This window comes from Dipteris shenzhenensis, chromosome 14 (assembly GCF_047967505.1).
Source record: "Dipteris shenzhenensis isolate YYH24624 ecotype China chromosome 14, Dip_SZ_1.0, whole genome shotgun sequence".
Lineage (NCBI taxonomy): Eukaryota > Viridiplantae > Streptophyta > Polypodiopsida > Gleicheniales > Dipteridaceae > Dipteris > Dipteris shenzhenensis.
In genome coordinates, this window is record NC_141609.1 from 45,653,848 (window position 1) to 45,679,902 (window position 26,055).

General features: G+C 42.5%; 1 protein-coding gene across 1 annotated transcript in view; it reads left to right on the forward strand.

The window, feature by feature from the left end:
• Positions 1–26,055, forward strand: part of LOC147894710 (acyl-CoA thioesterase II) — a 143,881-nt gene that overhangs the window by 30,702 nt on the left and 87,124 nt on the right. The window contains exons 4-7 of the mRNA XM_087384911.1: positions 7,382–7,463; positions 7,878–7,933; positions 8,022–8,147; positions 8,608–8,685. Coding sequence (XP_087241037.1) covers positions 7,382–7,463; positions 7,878–7,933; positions 8,022–8,147; positions 8,608–8,685 — 342 coding nt within the window. The remainder of the gene's footprint in view (positions 1–7,381; positions 7,464–7,877; positions 7,934–8,021; positions 8,148–8,607; positions 8,686–26,055) is intronic.

The following is a 26,055-nucleotide window of genomic DNA, read 5'->3' on the forward strand; positions in this document are numbered from 1 at the left end:
GCAGGCCATCATGTAGATATCCTTTGATACGATCAACCACCATTTTGGTGATTTTCTTGTAAATGACTAGCATAAGAGTGATAGGCCTCCAATCAGCCAACGATTTACAAATTGACTTCTTGGGTAGAAGCTTTACCAGCCCTTTCTTCCAGGAACCCGTCATATGTTGATTTTGCCAAGTAGTGTTTATCATCTTTAGCAAAGGAGACCTGAAAAGATTCCAATATGCAAGGAAAAATTCAACTGTGAGACCTCCCAGCCAGGAGATTTTGATCTACCACATGATTTAACAGCGTCAACTCCATTTCAGTGAAAGGAGATTCCAATTCCAAAGCCTGTGCTGGAAATGATGGACACAAGTTGTGCTCGAGAGGTCCATACACCATAAAAAAGAAGAGCCCTGCAAATATTTTCAGAGTGCCTCTTATATTGAAGACTTTTGAAAAATGCTTTAGACGAACAGCCCTTATCCAAGAAAGCCCTCTGTCGTGTCTCCCATTTTGAAAATTTTCTATTGTCATTGCATTGCAAACAATTTCCAGCCCGGCATAATTTTTTATTTTCTTCCAAAGATAGAGGCCTGAGATGACTAAGTAAGGTCAAAGACTGAGAATCAACTTTAGCTTGGGCAACAGTCTCCCTCAAATTCTTCATAGAATTTTTGCCATAATTGCAAATCACTGCTTGCATTCTGGCAACAAAAGCTTCCCAAGCATAGTCAATGTCAAATTGTGACTGTTGCAAGAGGGGCTGAAATGCATCTTTAACCATGGCCTGATATTCATTATGCTCTAAATAACTGTTATTGACAATGAGCAGCCTTGTGTGTGTAAGCCGATCATCTGGCATGTCATGAAGAGAAATCCTCAACCAAAGAGGGGCATGATCAGGATGCGTAATAGCATAAATCCACCCAAAGTTTGGTGTTGAGATTATCATTGTGCTGATGATTGACCCGATACCAGCGATCCAGACAAGCGCGATAAGAAGACTAAGCATTATGCTGAAAAGTATAATCTGGCAACATGGGGTGAGATTCCTTCCAGAGATCATCTGAAGCAATAAATTAGACCAATGATGGTGCTCAAAGGCTAACATATGAGTATTGCCGGAAGTATTGTCACCCTACTGAGGAGCATTATTAAAATCCCCACAAATAAAGGCGTGCTGCCTCCAAGGATATCCTTGCATATCAGCCCAAATTAAACCTCTACTACGAGGGGATTGAGGCGCATAAACAGAGGTGAATTCAAAAATTTCTCCCTGAATGAGACACGGTATAATCATCCATCGACCTTGATTATCATTGAGGATAACAACTGGCTGAAACTCAGGTTTCACTAGGAAGACAACCCTAGAAAAAGAATGCTCACCGGCATAAAATATGTCATAACCAGCAAAGTGTCCATGACGACTAGCATACAAATGCTGATTATGTTTTTGCAATGCTATTATATCAGGCTGCAATTGAGTGAGATATCCCCAAACAAGTTTCCATTTCCTGGAATCACATAAACCATGTACATTGAGAGTCAAACATTTGATATGCGACAACATATTTAGAGATTATCTACAGCTGAGAACCATGAAGATCAAGTCTGCATTTCTATCTCAGGATCTGGCCCCCGATCCTGAGATGACGAAAGTGCCTGTGGAGAAGACAAAAGACCCACAAATTTCTCCAGGAAAGAAGGTACGACTGGCTGTCACAGCAGCCCAAGTAATACCAATGCCCAAGTTCTCTTCAGGGGTGTGACCAGAAGGGGATGAACCATTCCAAGTGCTAGGAGGGAGTCAATGGAGAGGCATTTCCATTTGGCACAATAGGAGCTTAGCCTTTTCTTGGGCTGCAGCAACATGCTTATTCTTAGCCACTGAAGATCCACCATTATCCTTAGGATGCATTTGAGCTGGCATGGCATCCGGAGGCATTTGTGCAAGACAAGAGGACATTGTGAAGCCATGTGTCCAAATTTATTGTATTCAAAGCAAGCTCCTGCAAATAAACCCCATTTAAGCTTATAAAAAGCATTGCCCATAGAAACATGATTGACAGTTATAGAATAAGATTTTGGAGTGGGATTATTAGTGTCCCACAAAATACAAAATCTATTGGAGTTGCTATTTGGCCATGGAGGACACACTACTTTTCCCAAAGATGCTGCAATTTTTGGCAACAAAGAAGCCAGACATTGAGGAAAATCCACCACCTCCACCCACATTGGACAACGATGTCGAATCAAAGCTTGATAATCTCTGGTGGGCGACCATGGCAGAACATGCACCATTTGCTGCCCATAGAAAAATGGGGAGTGTTTCAAAAGCATCTGCTTATGTTGTTCATCCACCACAATAACCTCGAAAAAACCTCTGGTTGCATAGTACACTTTTTGAACAGAACATCCACCTAAAGTTTGTGTCAGCGAGTTACCCACAGCAGTTGCAACTGGCATCCTGTCAGGAAAAAAGATAATAACTGCATGCTTGGCATATTCTCGTACAAGATCCACAATATCATCAACTTCAACTATGATCCCAACCGTGAAGACAGAGTCTTTCCAATCCTTACAAGTATCTTCAAATCCCTTGTGCATCACATCATAAACCAACTGGGCTTCCAGAGAGACATGCCCAGGGTCATCCTGACCCAAATCCTGCTTATGTTTCTTATGCGTGTAAATCTTTGTGGTAGCCATGATCTCCTGTTGAGACATATCCTTCTTGCTCTGTCAACATTCTAGAGGCTTGAAAAAAAAAGGAATTGTTAGTAATGGCTGTCCATATTTGAGAGTCTTATTTGTAGGATGGTTTGCTTCTCCTTTTGCTTTGGCAACAACTCTTCTTCATACTAGTGAGTTTTATCATTTTGCTACCAAGACTAGGAGACAAGATGTCCTTAGACAGGAGCTTGGCATCCACGAATAGTTAGCAATCTTGCAGAGGGAAGAGCAAAAGAGATGACCAAATGCCTATATACATGAGCGCCTTGCCACAGCTAGGGCTCAGTAGCAGTTACTTTTGGAGTGGAGGTTGAGTTTTCTTACCATGCATGCAACTCGTTTTGGATTCAAATGCGGGCTAGGGTCACTAAATACTTTTTTTATCATAGTGAGCATTTCAGCTTGGCATATGTGGAGATCCGGATGCACAAAGTCACCTTCTAGGGCTGCTTTTGCTAGGAGGACTCTCTTCTTGAAGGAGTACAGAAGTTGTTCCTTCTTAGATGCTGCTGTAATTTCCAGGTGGCACTTTTAGGCTTAGTCCTGGATCTTTACTAGGGGTTAAAAAAACAAAACCCCAGTAAGGCTCGACTCTCTCAGGTTTTTCTTATGCTAATGTATGGCATACTTTGCCTTGAGACTTTGGTCTTTGGGCACTTTTTTAATACTTTATAGAAGGGGAAAATACTTTTTCTCTGCTCTTGGTTATTGACATGGCACAAAAAGTTCTTCACAATTAATGGACTTTCATGGTCTTTTGTAGGCAGATCCATTGTTATGCAGATTGCTTAGAGTTGCTAGGCGTTTGAAAATATTGATACTTCAGATGCATTTGAAAACGTTTGGTACAAAAGATAGATGTTTCCAAACATATTGGGAAAACAACTATTTTTTTCCCCTTCTAAAAAACTGAATTTGAAAAAAAACTTAGATTTTGCATAAATATATGAACTTATTGACAGTTAGAAAGCTTGAGCTTTGGTAGTTGTAACATTCATGATTCTAAAAACACATATATGATAACGAAATCAGGCTGCAATTCTTATTTTGGGGAAAAAACGTTTTTTTTTTTTTGGGTGTATGTGGGAAGGGGGAGTGTTTGGGATCACATTTCAAAACGTTTGATTTTGAAATGTCCAAATGTTTGGAAACATTTCAGTAGGAACCAAACATGCTTTTTCACATTGCTACATATTATGATGCTTCCCTTTTCATAATAGACCTGATACATCTGAGAGAGACAATGCCAGATTGAGGGTTCGTAGACTATTCCCTTCTACGCCCTAGTTTGGATGGAATGACCCTCTCCTTCTTCATCGCTTTTTGGGAGGACATTGGTGATCATTGTTACTTCAGCTCTTCAGGCATATGGGATTCTAAATTCATGTCTTCTTCAGTAATCCCTAATGGGGTGTGCAGAAATTCGATCACACAGTGGAGGCACTACACTCTTGGGCATAGCTTACAGAATTTTCGCGAAGGCAATCAACCTATAGTTGGATCCCTACTTGATTTGATCCCATGATACACAGACCGGCTTTGTGCATGGCTGTAATGTCTTCTCATTTTGGGAGGCCTCAGAGTGGGCTAGACACATGGGTCGGCATCTTGCTATTTTACTTTCAGATTTCTAGAAAGCTTATGACAAAGTAGACTGGGGATTCTTGGAGGATACGTGTTGCATTTTGGATTTTTGGATTCTGAATGGGAGGGGTTTCCTCTCTTTATAGATCATCCAATAGCTAGGTTCTTATTGGTGTATCAAAGGAGATAAATTTCAGATTTTCAGAGCAGTCTGGCAAGTATGCCTGCTTGCTCATTTATGTATTTATTTGTGGGAAAGGCCATGAGCTGCTGTCTAGATCCCATGTGACATCCTTGGTTTGGGACTCTCCCTCAAATAGAATAAGGCGTTGGTGGATACTGAGCTTGTGTACTCTTATTGGTGTCACTCTTTTGATGCTCTCTCTTTTTCTTTCTGTCACCATCAGAAGCATCCCCATCATACTCAGACAGACCATTCTTTTTGGCCTTGCTGTCACCAGGCTTGCCCTTTCCTGTGCCTTTCATCTAAGTCACCATTGCTGACCACTATCCTGCGGTCGTAGTCATAACAAATCTTGTAGCTGTTGGGAAGTATGCCAAGCAAGAGCCTAGCCATCTTTGGCGAATCTGTCTTCTGACCAACTGCTGAGAGTTGATCCCTCACCAACTTCATCTTGGTGATTGTTCCTGAACCGTGTGCATGGCACACGATTCTGTGTCCCACACAATTCTGTCTCGAGGGCAAGAATCCTACCATCGTTCTTCACCTTGTACATGCTATGCAGGATGGTCCATGCACTAAATGATGGATCCTCAAGCTGAATATGCGGGAGGACTGAATCTGCAGTCGTGCCCATGATAATGGCAAGGGCCTCAGCATCACACAGTTCCCAATCCCTCACTGCAACGAGATCTGCCTGTGTCACTGCTTCAGCAGCATTGGTGGTGTAGCCTATGGTATGAGCGGCATTCCTGTAGTGATTTCCCAACTTCTTCAAACCAGCAAATGGCTTTGGACCTTCATGTTCCACAATGAGCAGTTACTTCCATCAAGCTTAAGGTGTCTAAGGGTAGTCTAGTAGCCACCATGATGAGGAAACGTAGGGCTTAGGGAGTGTTCACCTGTCCGAATCTGAGTCACCCACATGTCCTTTAGGCGTAGAACTCGATTTCTATGAGCTTGAACCAAGATCTTCTTTTCCCAAAGTTCTCACCTTCGAGCTCCCAACACTTGCGAATCCCCTTCAGGGCTCTGATACCATATTAGAAAACAGAGGGCCATGAAGGTTGCTTGCTAAGGCCAACACTCCCTGCAGGGGAAGATAGATAAGAAGATAGTGCCTAGGAATCACACAGTGTCAGTTTCAAATTGCGCTCCTTTCCATGATGAGGACAAAGATAGATGTGCAGACAATAAATGAAATGTACAAAAGATGAGCACAATATACCACCGTCTATCGGCAGGGTGCTGACTAGATGTGACTCTAGTGGCTCCCCAGAAGTGTTCTCCTACCTCTCATGGCACGTCAACAGCACTTGGCCTGCATTGCTCTCCTAGAGCTTGTGTGGGCCTCATAGTGGTACCCTGCAATCATGCCTTCCTGCTGCTCCCTTGGACAGCCATTCGTAAGGCATTGCTTGCTCCTGGATCCTTGACCTCCTTGCTTTTGGGAAGGCAGCCCAATCGTGAGGCACTTGATTTCCATCTTCTGTGTAGGCAGCCCCTTGATGAAGACCCTTGCTGTGGATCTGGACCTCCCTGCTGCAGTGATGGCAGCTCCAATTGAGGCACCAAACTCATTGCACAATAGCATAGAGAATGCCCCAGAATTGGGGCCATTTTATAGGCTGGAACTCCAGTCTACCTGCCCGACTTGGTCTTGTGAGGTGGCCAACCAGATCCAACCTGTTCAAGCAGCATTTTACTGCCCACCTTGGCCACATGGCAGCCTGCCACTGGTCTGCCTCCATCCGTGACTGATCCTGGCTCATCTTGCATCTGCTACCTGGTCCAAACCACATGTACATCTGCCACGTGGCTTCCCCACTCCAGTCAGCATCTGTTACCTGGTCCAAACTGCGTACATCTGCCGTGTGGCCCTTGTTTATCTGCACTTCTCTGACCTCGACCAGCGTCAAACTGCCTCTCCTAGATCCTCCTGACTGTCACGTGGCTGCCCCATTCCAGTTACCTCTGTCAGGTACAATCTTGACCTGTTTTCCAGCTCCGTTTTGGTTTTGTTCTGTGCAGCTCTTGCTGTCTTTCTTGGTCACATGTTCTGTCCCATGAGTGGGCCCTTCTTCCCATTGGTCAGGCTTTGTCCAGCCCCTTAATGTCAGCCTGGACATGTTCTCTATGTTGTCCACAAGGCAACCTACATGCTGCCCATGTGGCAGCCCTTCCTTTCCAATTATCTGCTGGTGCTCACAGTTAGGGAGGTGTCCTTATAAACTCCAACAAGGACAACATTCATGTCTTTGTATCAAAGTTACATTGATCAGTAATAGCAGTGTAGAGCCACCACCCATAGTTGAGTGACATGTGGGGGTTCCAAATCCCCCACTGCCTGCTGCTCATGAAGACCCTTCGGCATGGGGATACCCAAGGTCTCCAACCTCTATTTAATATGCTCCGATCCATCATTCATCACAGTGGCCTAAGAAATTTCCATGTACTCCACCTTGCCAAGTGTCACACAGCATTTGTATGGGGGACATTGTCCCTATTTCCTCTTTGTTTCCAAGCCAGTTCTTCAGCATTTGGCTGCACCTATGAGGGTTGATGCATAACTTCAACACACATGATGTACTTCAGGTCATAATGCATGCCACACCGTCATTTTCATGCATGGCAATTCGGGAATGTATAATATATCTTCTTTGAGCTATGTTTCCAGAGCTGTTTCAGAGTGGTGCTTGTTTACTTGTACTGCTTATTTGTTTGAGAAGCAAAAAATATTTATGCTTCCCCCCAAAACAGAAAGGGTTTTTTTGTAAAAAACCCTAGAAGATGTGGACTTTCAACAACAAACGTTTAGTGGGGAGGAACATTTCATTGTAGAGTATTGGCAGTGGTTCATCAAGTATACGATTTAAAATCTGGCATCTGTGTGCAGGCTGACGTCAGCCCATCTGCAGAGAAGGGGGTTGGTGGGCCTACAATGCCTTCTTTGAAATCAGGCGACTATTTTGGCCGTGGTATGTAACATATTCCACCCCGATGTGTACAACTAGGCATGTGGGCAATCTTCATTTTGTAGGAGGTGTGGTTATTATTGCAAGCGACGCTATAGAGAATCATTATTGATATTGAAGACTGTCAATTGGGGTTCAACAGATCCAAATTACATTCAATTTAGGGATCTTGTCTGACTACGTAAGAAAAAACAAATTCTCCATACTAATAGAGTTCTCATCATAACTGTTGCATAACTCCAACTTGAGTTACCATGGAGACAGCTTGTCCACAGGTGACAGCATTGGTTTTTGTCTACTTGTGAAGGTTGTTCTTTGTTATATGACAGTTGACCAATCAAATTTGTAACAATCTGAGAAGGTGGACATGATGTTTGGATCACACACGGTTTTGTTCTAACTTTCTCGTGTGAACAGCTTCCATTGGGCCTGTTAAAGCCACCCACAAAGTGGATGTGATTGCACGAACAGAGGTATTTCAAGATCTGGAAATCATTACTGGAGTTTATCTTAAGTTATAGTCCATCAAGGCTCGTTGTTGATAACCTACTTTTGTTTCAGGTGGTGTGCTTACTTTTAGGGCACCAAAATGCAAACCTGCTTTCTCCTGTATCAATTTGGTGCTTGGAAAGGGAGCACAGTGGAACTGCTAAAGTGGAGCAAATATTGCAACTGGAGAGCCTTGAGGTATAAAAATGGTCTGCCTCATTTTAGTGCATCTCATGGCCATCTGGTTTGTCACACGAAGGCTTCAGAAGTTGGTAATATAACTAGCTTCTAATTATGCCTGCATGGGATTTGGTTATGTGCTTATAAGTTTGTGTGCCTACATCCATGTGTCTATATGCTTGTTTGCAGAGTTTGACAATGTGTATATATCAAGAATCAGATGGATGAACTTATAGCTAGATATAGAGAAATTGTATGGAAAACCTGGTCTGTTTTGATTTGAGTTATTCTTTGATTTGCTTGCTATACGTACATTTTGGAGGCTCTGTATGTTCATGAGGAGAACTCGGGGAAAGGGGAGGGGCAGTAATTGTCTCGCATGCATGGATATGTGTGTGCTCATGGAGGTATATGTATGTACATCCTCTTTACTTTCTGAATGTCGGTTGGATTTTTGAACAATGTGTGATTTTGCAAGGTGGACCTGTATCGGGCAGTTACCCTACCTGGTTCCCCAACACCTGGACATGTTTTTGGAGGACAGCTTCTTGGACAGGTATTGTGAAGGCTAGGTATGATTGAAGCGGCATGAGTCTCTGTAGAGCTACAATCTATCTTTTCCTGCATTTTTTGGGATTTTAATCATCAAACAAGGGTGTAAATGTTTTACATTCACAGGGTGATTTATTATACATAAAAAGGAGGAAATAATATGGATAAAGTAAGGAACATATTGTACATGAGGATTTTATTGGATCGGCTGCAAAAGTCTAATGGTATCAGAAGTTGTGGTTTTTGGATGAGAAGACAGAGGCCATTCAATTATTATGCGTTTTGATGAAAAAACAGGGTCTGAGAGGCACACTTCTGTTCCATAAAGGTGTCCTGGCCTATACAATTATTGATGGATTAACACAAGTATAGTAAGATTTTTGGAGGGATCTGTCATAATGTATTTTTGGAGAGGTCGGTCATAATGTATTACCAGGTGACAGAAATGAGATGCCAGTGGATTCTCTGGTGGATCCATGTCTGGGAAACAATTTTTGGTCACCAATCTAGTTTGTAGTTAAGACCTCAGGCTTCCTGGAGGCCATTCAGGCTCTTTCATAGTAACAGCATGTCCTTCCTAGAGAGCCTAATCCAGCTATGGAAAACAAATAATTCATGGTATAGCTAGAGAAGTTTTTTATACCATCCATCATGATGAAGGCTTAGACAGCTGAAAGGCATCGATTTAAAATGCTGATTTTGTGAGGATGGTAGTGCCTAATAGTCCAGAACTAGACCACTTGGTTAAGAGCATGACCCTTTGCTGGTGTCTCTTTGGAATCACCCTTTCTATTCCCTCCCAACCCATGTGGTTCCTGTACTAGCACGTTGTATGCACACCATATGGCCCGTTCCATAGAAACCTATAAATCCTTATCTTCAAGAAACCCATCACCTACCATTCCCCATTCCTGTCGCACCTGCTTTGCAACCCCTTCCCCTTGCTCTCCCCAACCATTCCACGTCTTTTTGGCAATCTCTATGCTTTGTTTTGTGTGGTGCACCTCATGACCCCTCCACTTATCTCTCTTGCCGTTTCATGACAAAACCTTTGGCATTTTCTTCAAGAATGGTGTGTGCTTCTCGCAAGAGTGGAGAAGTATGTATTGTGGTGTTGACAAGTCCACTACAATTACGTGACTCATGCAACACACTTTGAAATGTGGCAGAAGGGGATTCTTGGTTGCATAGCTGCCATGAAATGCATTTTTAATTTTGAAATGTATTTAACGTTTCAGCATTTCCATGGATCCAAAACGGGGGGCATGTGGTGTGTGAGTGTTAATCTATTGCACAATAGAGATAAGGTTTGCTTCCACCTTTAGAATCACCTCACGTAAGCTTCTATGGCAATCACGACTCACGAACCTTACTTACACTTTATACTTTAGTTTTAAATGGCACCTTGGATTTTATGTGACTCTTGAGAATTCCAATTTAAGCTCCAAAACTTTGTATGCTTAGACCTTGAGCCTTAACCTTCACTCAATACCATTCAGCTTATGTGACGAGTATTGTATAATTGTTATAGACCCCTACTAATTGTACTATAATTGGAGAGCATTTATGCTTCAAATTTCCCTCCCTTCTCAAATGTCAGGCCTAACAAAATGGCTACCTTCTTTTTGAAATGTTTCATAACATTTTTGAAATACATTTTGTTTCATTGTTTCACATTTCATGCAACTATTCTTGGCTGCAAGGATGAACATCATAGGATGTACATGCCATCATCAATTGTTATTTTGAGCATTACCAACAAGCCTCCACCTAGTGCTAGTCTCAAGAGACGTGCTCCCATTGCCACTCTAGAGGGCCCCCTTGCTTTTAGAGTGCAGAATGTTCTGCAAAAAGAGGCCATGCCGCTGGTGTACTCCCCATGAGGCATATCCCCAAGGCTCATATGTTCATAAATCTAGATATCTTGCCATGTGCTCTCTCTAATTCAAGTTTGTAAATAAGAGGAAGCATGTAGTACAATTGAATATTGCTACCATTTGGATTGTAACTTTTATTTAACATCTTACACATCTATTAGTGGGAAAAGTGTAATCAAAGTAGTGGCAAAAGTTTTGGCTAGAAAGGGGTTGGAAAGGATTACAACCAAAAAAGTGCACTTTGTAATGCTTGATGCCTCAATACAAGCGCACATATCAACGAGTGCAGTTATCTGTCGTGGTGGATGAGAAGTTTATCCCCTTATTTGGACCATTTGTACTTTGATTGCTTTGAAACTTTTGATGGATGATATAGGTAAGTCCACACATTCAAAGAGTCATAAAAGAGGTCAAACATACTATGGTCTTATTCAAGAAGCCACAAGGTTCATCTATCTTGTGTGTGTGTGTGTGGTTTTGCCTCCACCATGGTTTTCTCACAAGGTGAATCAGCTCTGGTGAATGAATCACACTGCCAAGTGGTGGAGGAAGAGATTGAGACAGATTTGGAATTCAAAAATTCCACTCCCACAACAGGTTTTCTTGTGGCGAGTTTTGTTGGGAGTTCTTCAATGTGGGCAACTTTTGGCACGCAGGAATATTGCTCCGGCTGTTTGTCGTCACAGGTGTTTGGCTCCACGGGAGTTTGTGCCTCATCTTCTTTGGCATTGCTCCCATACTCATGATTTCTTGAGCTTCCTTGGGCAGCGTTTACAAGCTTGATTTTTAAATGCTACCGTTAGAAAGTTCTTCTGGATCTTTGGGATACACCCACCTAGACATAATTTTGATTTATTTTTTGTTTGGGTTTGCTATACTGGACACTTTGGACTTTATGGAAAGATAGAAATCATAGTCTTTGGTGATCCTACTTTTTCACTTTTTCCTTTCTTCAGGCACTCTCTGTAGCAATCTTTCTATGATTGCTTGCAAACCATAGAGTCTTTGGTGATCCTACTTTTTCACTTTTTTCTTTCTTCAGGCACTCTCTGCAGCAATCTTTCTATGATTGCTTGCAAACTAAGTACACAGATCCTGATGTGTATCTGTCATAGATGAAGATCTTCACCTGATGTATTTTGTCACATCCCGTTTTGGGATAGTGATTCTGTAATTTAAAGCATCCAAATTTCTTTATTAAAAAAAAAGTGTGTGTGTGTGGGATAGCTATCTTGTAATATAAAGCATTCAAAGTTTTCACTTTAAAAAAAAAGTGTGTGTGTGGAATTCTTGTTAGCAAATTGGGATCTTCTGAAGTCTCCTTTGCTACAAATGATAAATACTGCTTGGCAAAATTAATACATGCCGGATTCTTGGAAGAAAGGGCTTGTAAAGGTTTTGCCTAAGAAGCCAATCTGTGAATATTTGGCTAATTGGAGGCCTATCACTTTGATGCCAGTCTTTTATAAGATTGTCACCAAAATGGTTGTTGATCGAATCAAAGAATATTTGCATGATGGTCTTCATTCAGTGCAATATGGTTTTATTCCTCATAGGCATATCACTGACAATATTGCAAATGCCTATGTTGGGATTGAGTATGCCAAGTATACAGAGCAGGCTGTTTTCTTGTTGCAAGTAGATATTGCAAAGGCTTTTGACACTATCCAATGGGATTTTATTGCTCAGACCATGCAAGCTTTGGGGTTTGGTAAGAAATTCAAGCATATCATTTTTTGGCTCTACAGTGACAGTAAAGCAGCATGCATCTTGTCGGGGAATATTTCTGAACCTTGGACACTCCGCTGTTCAGTTCGCCAGGGCTGTCCTCTTAGTGCTATTCTTTATGCTATAGCCACGCATCCTATATTGATCATTTGGTGGCAACCGATACATTACATGGCTTACAAATTCCTGGAAGTCGCCTTTGGTTGCTCAGGTTTATGCAAATGATTCTTTTTTGTGCCATGGAATACTAAAGGGGACCTTGCTTCGCTTATGCAGGCTCTCAATGTATGGGCTGGCTGCTGGCCTTCATATCAATTTTCAGAACTCCCACTTGTTGCCTTTACATTCTAAGGATTGACATAGTCTGGTGTGGCCAAGGGAAATTGTCCCGCCAACTCAACTGGTACGCCATCTTGGTTATCCTCTGGATTGGACAATTATCTGTCATCACCAGATTGATTGGGTTCTTGCCAAATTAAAGAAAAAGCTGGAATATTGGAAGTTAGCTACTTGGCCTTTGCATGTCCCGGCTCAAAATTGTTCAATCTATTTTGGTGGCCTACATCTAATTTTATCTGCCATTGATCTTTTTTACCAAAGAAAATCTTACAGCCTTTCTGTCCGCCATCATGCGTTCAAAGTATGGCAGGAAAAGCTTACGCTTGCTTCCAGTACAGCAGTTATGTTCATCAAAATTGCATGGGGGTTGAATATTGTTAATATTCATGTGCACATTCTGGCTCATAAGCGGAAAATGATGCTATAGTTCCTACACGGTGATCACCCTTGGGCTGCTATGATAAAACAAGAGGTCAAGGCAATGGCATGTGCATCTAGTATAGAAAATATGAGGCCACTCCTCCTCTACCAATTCTCCTGCTCGCACGCAGTTAGATGCATTATCCATGCACACCTGCACCACATTATCTAGCCCAACATCAACAATGGCATCTTTTAATATCCCAAAAATGTATTTCCCTGATTTATACTGCCCACTAGTATCCACAGACTTCAAGAAGAATGATCCAAAAATGGATGAGACCATGATATTGATGATAGGCCTACGCGGTGTGTCAAACCAGCCATCACACACTATGCTGCATCCATACTTTTTCCATTCCTCCCGAAACTGCAGCAACTCTTGATCTATGCATACCACCTCATTTTTCAGCTCCGAAGTGCGTAAGGATTTATAAGATGGAGGCTTAAAGCTAGGCCCAACTTGTTACCGGACCATTTCCAAAAAATATGGACTCCTCACCTTCCAATGAAGAATGTCCTCTGTAAAGAAAAAGCGCAGAAGACCAATGTAGGCATCCTTCCGTGCCTGGGACTCCCATGTCTTGGCCAAGGCTCCCTTTGACCCCTTTTGTTTCTTTTGTTTTGGTTCATGTGCAGATGCACTTGCACTTGCAGCACCAGTCTCCCAAGCATCTCCCAAATTAGCCATATCTGCATCAAGCTCTTCTACAAATTTATTTTTACCTGCCTTTGCTTGCAATCTTCTACAGGTGTCTTTCACATTTTCAGGGGGGGAGGTGCAAGGGTCAACCCCAAGGCATGTCAGCCCATGAAAGTGTGCTTTTATGCGGATAGGTCCTCTCCTCTGTCCCATTTATGAGGGCAGTACTTGCATTTACAAGTGAACTATCCCTTTCCCAAAGGCTTCAGTGTCTCAACAAATTCCCATTCTTCTCTGTTGTTTCTTCCCATCTATGAGAGAGAGAGGGAGAGAGAGAGAGAGATGGGATTTTGAATTTCAGAATGAGAAGAAACTTCAAGACCCAAATTCAACACATGACATGGAAGAGATTAGAGGCAATCACGTCGGTCCTCCTTCAACCGAATCCTAAAGGCTAAGGTCACGAGAGAATCTTCTCTTGCTGAAGGCCAGGTAGCTCAGAAAACAAGGTGTACAATGGACTCGTTTTTGCAGGCTGCGTCAAGTTTCAACAGTTGGGTTCCTGGAGTGTTGGGGCTGTACAGTAGGATCTTGGTACGAGCGGCTAGCCTGTTGCCTCGTTGTACGGAAATTTTACGGTTGGGCTGAAGTATGTACGAAAATATGTACGGTCACCGGTGGAGCTTGGAAAATTGCGCCTACGACCATGGGAGTCGAATTGCAGATTAATACCCGTACAGGCGGTGTCAATGGCTTCTAATCTGATTTTTTTGCACAAAAAAAAAAAAAAAACGCGTACGCAATTGTATTCCGTACGCGTATGGAATCAATGTACTGTACAGACAACCGTATGCGTACGGTTCCAACTATGCTTTTGGCTATTGAAAACGTGCTCAGTGGGATTTTCTCTTGGGCAGTATTGAAGGCAAGGTCAAAGGTGGCTCTCTTGTTTGTCAAATGTTTTTGGATTGGAAACATATTCTTTCACATTTGGCTTGGCATGGCCATGACCATAGTTCCAACCGTATGCGTATGGTCGTCCGTACCGTACGGATTTCGTATGTCGATTCCGTAGGCGTATGAAATACAATTATGTAAGCGTTTTTTTTTCCAAAAAAAAAAAAGATTAGAAGCCTTCGACGCCGCCCGCACGGGTATTCTTTTGCAATTCCACTCTTGAGGCTGCAGGCGCAGTTCTCCAAGCTCCACTTGTGACTTTCCGTACAAACTACAGCCCAGCTGTACAATTTTCGTACAGCCAGGCTGCCAGCCGTACCAAGATCCTGCCGTACAGCTAGCCCTCCAGGCACTCAACTGTTGAAACTTGATGGAGCTTGCATGAGTCCACTGTCCACCTTGAGCATTCAGCTACCTGGCCTTTAGCAAGAGGAGATTCTCTCGTGAACTTAGCCTTCAGGATTCGATTGAAGGAGGACCGAGGTGACTCCCTCTTATCTCTTCTATGTCATCTGTTGAATCTTGGGTCTTGAAGTTTCTTCTCATTCTGAAATTCAGATTCTCATCTCTCTCTCTCTCTCTCTCTCTCTCTCTCTCGCAGATGGGAAGAAAGAACGGAGAAGAATGGGAATTTATGGAGACACTGAAGCCTTTGGGAAAGGGGCAGTTCACTTGTAAATGCAGGTACTGCCGTCACAAATGGGATAGAGGACCTACTTGCATAAAAGCACACTTTCTTGGGCTGACAGGCCTTGGGGTTAACCCTTGCACTTCCCCCCCTGAAAAAGACACTTGCAGAAGGTTGCAAGCAAAGGCAGGTAAAAATAAATTTGCAGAAGAGCTTGATGCAAATGTGGCTGATTTGGGAGATGCTTGGGAGAGTGGTGCTGCAAGTGCAAGTGCATATGCACATGAACCAAAACAAAATTAAAAAAAGGTGTCAAAGGGAGCCTTGGCTAAGGCATGGGAGTCCCAAGCATGGAAGGATGCCTACATTGGTCTTTGGCGCTTTTTCTTTGCAGAGGACATTTCTCATTGGAAGGTGAGGAGTCCATATTTTTTGGAAATGGTCCGTGCAATTAGCCAAGTTGGGCCCAGCTGTAAGGCTCCATCTTATAAATCCTTACGCACTTCGGAGCTGAAAAAATGAGGTGGTATGCATAGATCAAGAGTTGCTGCAGTTTCGGGAGGAATGGAAAAAGTATGGATGCAGCATAGTGTGTGATGGCTGGTCTGACACACCGCGTAGGCCTATCATTAATATCATGGTCTCATGCATTTTTGGATCAGTCTTCTTGAAGTCTATGGATACTAGTGGGCAGTATAAATCAGGGGAATACATTTTTGGGATATTAAAAGATGCCATTGTTGATGTTGGGCCAGATAATGTGGTGCAGGTGTGCATGGATAATGCATCTAACTGCGTGCGGGCAGGAGAATTGGTAGAGGAGGATTGGCCTCATATTTTCTATACTAGATGCACGTGCCATTGCTTTGACCCTTGTTTGAGGACATTGGGCAGCTTGCTTGGGTGAAGCTAGTGTTGGCACATGCCAATGTGATTGTCACGCTTGTTACTCAGAAGCACAGTGTGTTAGCATTATATAGAACTTTCAGCAAGAAGGAATTAGTGAAACCTACACAGACTCGGTTTGCTTACATGCTTATTGCATTAGTAAACTTGTTGGATGATAGAGTCTACAATGGATTGCGTCGTATGGTTCTGAGTGATGAGTACTGCAGGAAGAAAGTATCACACACTATGAAAGTACAACAGGTGTCTTCCATTGTATTGGGCGCCTCATTGTGGTAGGAAGCAAGAGTCATAGTGAAGATATGTGCAGCTATTCTGAAGATCCTTCGTTTGGCTGATAGGGAAGGGGCTACCATGGGACTTGTATATGAGCTCACGGATCGAGCTCACGGATCGAATGGTGGAGAAGATACATACTCTAGATGGCATAGACTCCTCCAAGTTGGTTGATGTCAGAGCCTTGTGTGTTAATAGGTGGGATATGATGCACTCTCCTTTACATGCAACAGCTTTTGTTGCCTATCTATTTGGAGAGAGAAAAATCCAGATGGTGATAAGGAGGTGCATGATGGGTGGATGGATGTCATTGAGCAGTACATGAAGTATGATGTTGAGAGGTAGGGCATCTTATTTGATGAGTTTGATGTTTACAAGTCCATGTTAGGCACATTTGCTCGTACAATTGCGAAGGATGATAAGAGGATGCACCAAGGAGGCTCACACTCCAAATTTGCAGCAGTTGGCTATTCGAGTGCTCTCGCAGCAGGGGACATGTGCTTCTCCTTGTGACAGGAACTGGAGCACATTCTCTCTTATACATACCAAAAGAAGGAATAGGTTGCTTCCAAAGAATACATAACAATTAGTATACATCCATACTAATTTGTGACTGATCTCAAAAATCAAGGAAAGGGGATTTGAGAAGATAAAATTGATCTTGGAAATGATCAACAAGGAGAAGGATGATGAGAGGCTACTTGCTTTGCAAGAGATTACAGAGGGAGAAGAGGAGATTCCAGCCGGACCATCCTCTCTTGTTACAGGAAGGATGAATGTTGCGGCAGCTTCAAGCAGCTCCAGTTTGTTGGAGTCCCATGGCGAGGTAGATGAGATTGACAGTGATGAAGATGAGGATGATGATGAGGAGGAGGAGGATGGCATTGATGCTGATGATGATGAGGATGAGGCATAGGATGAGGATGCACCTTGAGGCTTGAGACTCATCAGTTGTGATGCATTTCAGTTTTGTTTCCTGGTTGTGGTGGCCTGCAGGCTGGCAGCCTTTTCAGTTTGTTATATGATGTTTTCAGCTTGCCTTTGATGTAGTTCCTGCAGCCTACAGGGCCCAGGCTTCTTTCACTTTTCTAGTATCTACTATCTGCTACCTTTGATGATTGATCATGATGTTTTGGTGTCTATCACTATGTATCAGATGACAGAATCCAGTCCTTGGACCCATGAATCCTGATTCATGATTCATGACTTTAAAATCAATAAAGTTTGGAGTTGAAAGTTTTGTAGTTCTCTCTCAAGTAAATGTGTACAATCTATATTTTTCTGATGTTTGGGGATAAAATTATGGTCACGTATGATTCATCCCCAGGGGCTGAAAAAGGAGCATCTGTGACAATAAATACCATATAGGCCTATAATGCTGTCCCAAAGCATACTGTGTGACAGCTGCAGGAAAAGAGATGATCATACCAGCTGCATCAAGTGCATCATCCACATGGCAGATTCCTTTGGACCAAAGAAAATAAGAGCAGCGAGGTTCTCGTAAAAGGAGGCGTGAATGCATTTGACCAATAAAGACTCTCAGCACGCAAGGAGTTACCTGCAAGTGTGTCCCTGCCATTCCATTTAAGATGGGAGAGTATGTGCTTTCAATCAGCAATCAAACGAGAGACAAAAGGGCATCCCTTTATTCTGCCATCAATGTGACCTGAAGAAAGTCCATTAAGTGGTTAGCCATTGACCAAAAGCTGGAGAAGACAAGTGCAAAATCAAATGCTTGCATCATGAAAAACCATGGCTCATCACTCTGCATGAACTGCAGCATCAATTTCCCCTTGTGGGCTGGAATATGCATGAGAATACTGAGGATATTGAGTCCCCCATGTATTTAGGTGTGCAAAGGTGATCCAGTGAAAGTAGCCTAAGGGCTTTTCAGTGAAAGTGTGACCGCTAGAAAAGCTCCATGATAGTAGACATAAAACAGGAGATGTCCTGCTTGGCAAACATTATCAAAGGCAAATAAAACTACCTAGTAGACACACAAAGGCCATGTTGCTAGTTTCCAGTACTCCAGCTTCCTCTTAAGCATGTCAAGAACCTAGTCTGTTAGCTGACGGGCGAGTGACCGCCGTTGACCCCAAAGGGAACCAAGGTGCTATACAAGATGCGTGGGTAAAACAATGTCCCCCGGCCATAATATATGGTGCAAAGCTTTCTGATGGAAAGGTAGAAATCTATATTTCTGAAAATTTGCACACAGACCAGCAGCAAGGCCATATAAAGATAAAGCACGCATGAGGCATGAAAGATCCCTTTCACAGTTTTGGGGCAAGAGAAAGGAATCATCAGCATATGCCTATGCAATCAAGGGTCTACTCCAATGGATCTCCAGACCATGGAAGGCACCTGTATCTACCAAATGATCCATGTATTGTAGCATAAGATGAGTAGCTATGGCATAGAACAACCCACTAAGAAGACATCCCTATCGTGCCGCACAACAAAGAGTCCAGTGATCCATAATATCCCCTACGAGAATGCCAGCACCTTGATTGTCTTGGTATAACCAATAATTAAGATGCTGCATTTTCCCCCAAATCCTAGAACCTTCATGGATTGAGAGATGAAATCCCATTGTATTTTGTCAAAGGCTTTAGTAATATCCACTTGTAACAAGAGAACACCTTGCTCAGTGTACTTTGCACATTCTATCCCCACACAGGCATTGTCAATATTGCCAGTAATGTCTACAGAGAATAAAACCGTATTGAGTAGGATGCAACCCATCATGCAGAAAGCCCTTGATCCGAGCCACGGTCATCTTAGGAACTAGCTTATACATGAGAGGCATAAGAGTAATTGGTCTCCAATCTATAAAGGACTCACATAATGCTTTTTTGGGAATAATTTCACCAAGCCTTTCTTCCAATTGGTTGGCATCTATTGAGTTTCCCACGCATGATTAACCATATATAATAATGCAGGTGAAATAGCATTTCAATACTATAGATAAAAGTCCACCATAAGACCATCTCACCCTGAACTTTTCCATTTTCCACATGCTCAGTGACATCTTTCAACTCTCTCTCTATGAAACACACTTCCTTATCTAGGGGTTGTTTTGTAGGTAACGGGACTTGAACCCGAACTGCTTGGAAGGAAGATGCCAGTATTCGCCGCTAGAATGCATGTGAACCATTCGGCCATGACCTCATTTCAAACTCCCAATACTAATCAAGACTGCATATCTGCCTCATGACCCAAAGCATGATCCTAAGGGCCAGTCAATAAATGAGCAGCTTCATCTTCAGGGAACAACGCGCAACTCGACCTCACTGCAGCCCAAGTGAAATACCCATATCAGAATTTTCAGCGGGAGTGTTCCCACTGGAAGATGTACCCATCCATGTACAAGGTGGAAGTGGCCTCCTAGCTGAAACAATTTTCTTCGGAGTTTGCCAGCCTTCATTCAAGGCTTTTTCCTTTGCTTTCGGTCGAATGGCAGAGGACGTTTGAGCATTACGACTGCTAGTAGCAGTGACTTTAGCTTTCCCTTTTTCTTGGACCATAGGAGCTGGTTTATTCAGTTTAGTTTTGAGCCCAGAGGTCCCAGGGCTCTACCCAGACTAGGCAGCGATGCCTAATGAGTGACGGATAGTCCCATGTAGGAGACCATGGCAATATATGCACCGTCTGCTGCCCATATTATAAAGGAGAATGCTTTAAAAGCATTTGTTTATGCTGTTCATCTATGATAATCACTTCAAAGAAACCCTTGACAGCATAATGCACTTTTTGAACAAAGCATCCACCTAGAGTCCTGGTCAACCAATTTCCCACATCTGCAGGCACATGCATTTACCTAGGAAAAAGAAAATGACTTATTTCTAGCATGTTCCCGAATGGGATCAACAATCTCGTCCACTTCAACAATGATGCCCACTTGAAGAGCAGGCTCTTTCCAATCTTTTTGATTGTTTTCAAACCCCTCATGCATAGCTTCATAGACTAGTTGTGCCTCATACGAGACATGAGTTGGGTCATCTTGATGCATGACATGCTTCACTAGATGAGGTTTCTTGTATTGAAACCATTATCAGAAAAACGCGTGTCAATTTGACTTGTCAAGGGTTCTAATGCTTGACATTCCAATTTCCCACGTCTTCAAGTGTCTTCTGCTGACAAAGCTTGATCTGAACCTTGTGACTTAAATTGCCAATGTTCTCTTTTCTCTTCTCCTCTTGCATTAGAAGACCATAAAATATATCCTAAGATGGAAGCTTTTCTCACGTAGATGACTCTATGACATACACTCTCAATGACTTTGCAAGCCTGTTAAGGGTAATCGGGTGTTCCTCTCATCTTATTGCTAACAAGCAAGACTTAATTGCCTAGATTCTAGGTGTATTCACTCTCTAAGGACATTTCTATAAAATCATCCAACCTCATTTGCAGACTTGCGTTGTTGAAAAACTGGATGAAATCTCTAACTACAAGCTCAGCATAGTAAGGGCGCTTCTACTACTTTGTGCAATGCTTTCTTTTGAGTTTAGTTGGAATCTTCACTTCTAGTGTCTTCTCATCATGTGTATTTACTCACAATTGTCTATCTTCATAATAGTTTCTCATCTCGAAAGTTGAATCTCCATGTGGCACAGTTAGGAGCGCCTTCCAGTTTAGTTGAATCATGACACACACTTTCACCTTAGCCTCATGCCAAAAAGTTCTTGATAAACGATTGGTTTGAGGCTTTAGACTCATATTTGATCATAGAAACTTACCTTTGCATTTGCAAGCACCTGCAAGATGGCCGGTTGAAGCTCACCCGTAAACACACATTGATTCTAATTCACTTTGACCTCTAAATAATCACAAAGGATGTCTTCGACATGCTTCATTTGAAGCCTTGATTTGTGTCCAAGAATCCTCCAAGATAATGTCCTTTGATAGCTCAACCCTCCCTCAATAGCTCAAGCAAAACTGCTATGAAGTCGAGTTCCAAACAGCCTCTAAACTCCACTTTAAAGGATGTTTAAAGGGAGGGGGGGGGGTGTGGTATAACTTTGACTTGTCTTACCTAACCAACCCTTAATTATATCTTGGTTTCATTAGCTTGATTGGATCTCCACCTAACCTAACTAAATCATCCCAACTAGTGCACCTGGGTAAGGTTAGTTCTACACTGAGGCATGTGCAGGTCTATTAGGAGAATGGGGAATGGCATCTATAGAGCATGACTCCACTAAGGGTCATCGAACCGAAAGAGCCCAAGAGTCTTTGAACTCTTCAAATGCATTGATAGCATCGGATTTCTGCTGAAGAAAATAGATCCAAGTCTTTTTAGAGTAATCATCAGTAAAGGTGATGAAATACAAGGCTCTATTCAATGATTGAATTGAGACATAACCCCAAATTCTTAAATGCACTCCTAGACCATGAAGTGGGAAATGGCTATCGATGTTGCTTTCCCATACAACATGATTCACAAATGTAGACATGTGGAAGCCTTGAACCATATTTTTCTGCTTGAGTGAAACCAAGTTTCTGAAGTTGATGTGAGGAAACCCCTTGCGCCATAATGTGCTTATGTAAGCATCTTGGTACTTGTTAGTTGTCAAGGCTCTTTGAATAGGCACAAATGAAGAAAGCTTGAACATCCATCCAGCATTGGCATCATCCGACCAATTGACAGAGGTTTTTTGTCGCAGTTACAATTAAAAGAACATCTCCTATGCTCAGTGTATGACCTTTATTCCTATGCTCCGTACATGACCTATATAACTGTGTAGAGGAATGTCGCCAATTTCTACTATCTTGCCTGCGGTATTATCATCAATCACTACATTGCTCGCTGCATTTTTTTAAAATGCAATTCTCTTCCTTATGTAATATGTGATTGCTTGCTCCTGAATCAAACCACCAAACAGTCTCATCAGTTTTCAAGTACTTTGGACTTACTACATTTGAGTGCTAAGAAATAAGAACTTGATGCTGAACTGTGGCTTGGGGCTGAGACTGATGATGTTCGTCATGGGCAAAATTGACATTTTGTCTTCTATTTTTATGAGCTGTCCTCTTGCAATGTCTCTCTACTTTTCCATGCATTCAGCTCCCAATGGCCTGGTATACCACAATTTAAACAATTGTTGGAGTAAGAATGGAAGAGGAAGCCAAAGTTTAACAAGTCAAGATCTCATACAAGTACAGGTTCTCGAGAGTCTTGTATGTGTGTGGGTAGATAAAACACATGTTTGGGATACGAGATCATCCAAGAAGCTTCTTGATAAAGCATGAAGACTGGATTTGAACAAATTGAGGAAAAAACAAGGCTTTGAATAATGAGTTAAAGGACCATTCGTAGACACCGAGCCTATCTTCTGAAAAGCAATGGAAAGGTGGGCCAGATGGCTGATAACAAGGGTAAGATTTATGATCCATTTTCAAATAATATATATCATGCCAGGTTTGGAAATTGCAATTGTTAATTCTCTTTGGAGTATTAGATTGACTACCCCCTCTATTGGAGTTACCTCTGTCTTAGGTTTCCATGTCCTCCTCTCATTGAAAGGAACATGTTGGTGTGTGGGAGATGGTGCTGCTTGATTATTCCGAGAATGTCTGCCAGGATTGTGTATAGTTGCTTTTGGCTCGATGATTGTTCACTGTTGGCATGGTATTGATTCCTACCTCAATCTCTTTGAGAACCTCTATCTCTAGCTGAGAGTGCCTACTCGTGACTCTTAGAATGACATGGAAGCCTCCACATCTGCTCCTGCATAAGACTGTGACAAAAGTCGATGGAGCATCTCTAGTGACCATAACTGTCACAAACTACTGGTAGTCCTTGCCTAGACCATTCAATGCAATTTCAACAAGTCTCTCATTCTTAGTTTCTTGTCCAATGGATGCTAATTGATCTGAAAGATCCTAGGTGGGATGAGGTAGTCAGGACATGGCCCGAACTGTGGCTTTTTGGCATTGTTGAGTTGGTTTCAAGCACGATTGTTCTACTTCTCAATGTTTTCCATGCATTCACAGTATGTATCTATCCTCTTCAGAATCATGGTGTCCTTGACATTGAAATTGATGGGATTGAGTGTCAATTTTTACAGTAAGAAGTGATTTATTCCATTCAAAACAAAGATTGAGTGTCAATTGAGCTTGCTCATCCCAGTGTGCTTGTCAATCACTGAGCCCTTCTGCCTCATCAGCTGTCAAGGGTGTTGTAGAGCTTGTTGTAGGAGGTTCGTGTTTTTTCTCTTATTTAATGACAATATTCCACAATTTCTTCAATGGAAAAATGTTCACAAGCTTGAACTTCCGATTTCCATAATTATTGTCATCCAATTTTATATTTTAGTCGAAGAAGATGATGTCATCATGTGATTTTCCCAGATAAAACTACTTGAGATACAAGATTAAACCTGTTTTTAAATGATTTATAGAAACACTATGCCAAAAATAGCCAAAGAGGCCTTACGAGGCTGAAATGTGAAAGAACCATGCCAGAGCTAGCTTTTAAATTGCTTTACTGTGATGGCATGCGAGGTGCAAAAACTACAATTGTCTGGCCAAAGGAGCATGTGCCAAGTAAGTCACTGACTTTGGTGAACTCTACTACGATCCACTGCCAAAGATACAGAGGTATCAGATGTATGAGTGTAGAACTGATGTAAGATTCGTATGGGACTGACATCGTTAAAATAATGAGATTTTTTGGGTAGGGCTTACTTGGTTGTATGGAGATCGATCTTCTCTAATGATGTGCTAGTCTAAAAGCTAGACTACACGTCATGGCAGAAAATAACAGCAAAAGATCTGTTTTCTTGATTCTTTTAAGGTGTTGGTTTGCATGTGTAATGATGCCGAATTGTGGTCAATGAAAAGATTTCAATTAATCAAGACGTTTATCTGATGATGAAGCTAATTAAAACAGCAAAAGTCAAAACTCACACGTGTGGTGACAAGTGCATAGACCATGAGATGCCGTGCATGTTTCCTTTTTACAACACCTGAAAATTCTCTTTGGATCAAAAGTTATGACAATTGGAAGATTGCCAAACTTTGATCAAAAGAGAGTGCTCAAAATGATGTCGTAGATAGGTGGTGCATGTGCTGCGGTACAAGTGTGCTTGTGTAGTATACTATGCTTAGGTGGCACAAGGATGAGGTCGCACTATGTGAAACATGTCTATTGAGGTGGCAGCTGGGAGGTTAGTGATGATGTCACACTGTACCATGCGTCCTACTGAGCTGGCACGATAATATGAATGTGGCAGTTGTGCCACGTGTCACAAGGCTATCGTGGTCATTCATTGGAGGTTAGAGACATTACTTCATAGATTTGTTTGGAGATCATTTACACCCCCTCAGGATTCATTAGGCTAGATGTTTGGAGGATTCCGAGGAGAGCAGAACAGAGCTTTAATAAGGCACAAGGTAGCATTCCATGCCGTCTCAATCTTTCTTTTATGATACAGCTCTGGATAGAAATCATCTGGTTTTGCAATTTTGGCTCATGACCAGACCTTAGTTGAGACTTTGCTGCATTTTTCTTGCATGAGATGTTTCATCTTTAATGAGGTCCATGCTACATGTAGAAGAAAAATAGAATAAATTTCAGTGCCTGGGTTGGGTGCAAGCTGAATGATGAACAAAGTGTGTGCATACCGTTGTTTCCCCTAAAGCAAATGGAGTGGAGGCCAATAACGGGTAAAAGAAACATAATTTTTAAGTTGAGAAACATTTCATTCAAATTTCCCTAATGATCAAATACGTTGGTATGAGAAGCAGAGATTGAATGGGGCAAGGAGTTCTGAGCATTGGGACATACCAGTATGGGTAAGATAGATGGGAAAATGGTTCATTTATAATTGAAGGACATAATGCGTTTAGGTTATTGATTGGATTGAGCTCATAGTACAATCTTTCCCTTAGCGCACATCAACATCAGACACTTTACAACCCCATCTTCCAAACAATTGCTGCCCTTTTCTCCATGCAGAAAGTGTTAGCAGTTACATTTTGTCATGACCTATGAACCATTCTGTTCACATACCAGGCTGTAAAGCAGATTCTCTGTGCAATTGTCATTATCCCTCTCCCTCTCCCCATTCAGCCCCCCCCGCCACCCCTCAGCCCACCCTGCTACCCCCTAGCCTGTTGTGACGTCCCTCAGGCCCCCCCGCCACCCCTTAGCCTATCGCGACCCCCCTCAGCTTACCCATGCCACCCCCTAGCCTGTCGCGATCCTCACCCCAGGTCCCTCCTGCTTTGCGGGGGGTCCTCTCTGCTCCATGGGACCTGCAGGTCCCTCCTCTGCTTCGCAGCACTGTGCGGGGTCACCACGGGGCTGTTCACAGACCCCCGACTTCTTTCTGGCCTGTCCACTGAACCCAATCCTGCACCAGCCCAATGTTTGGGCCTGCATTGCCCAGGCTCCAGCTAGACTTGCATTCACAAAACAGCAAGAACAACCATCAAGAAGATCAAGAACGACGGAATGACCATCAAGAAAATCAAGAACTTTGAGAAGGTGTCAAGCACACAGGAGCTCCCAGCAAATATTGACTCAGCAAACAGCTCCCACAAAGGGCCTAATACAATGCAGCACTGAAAATAGATAGAAGAGACAGGAAAACT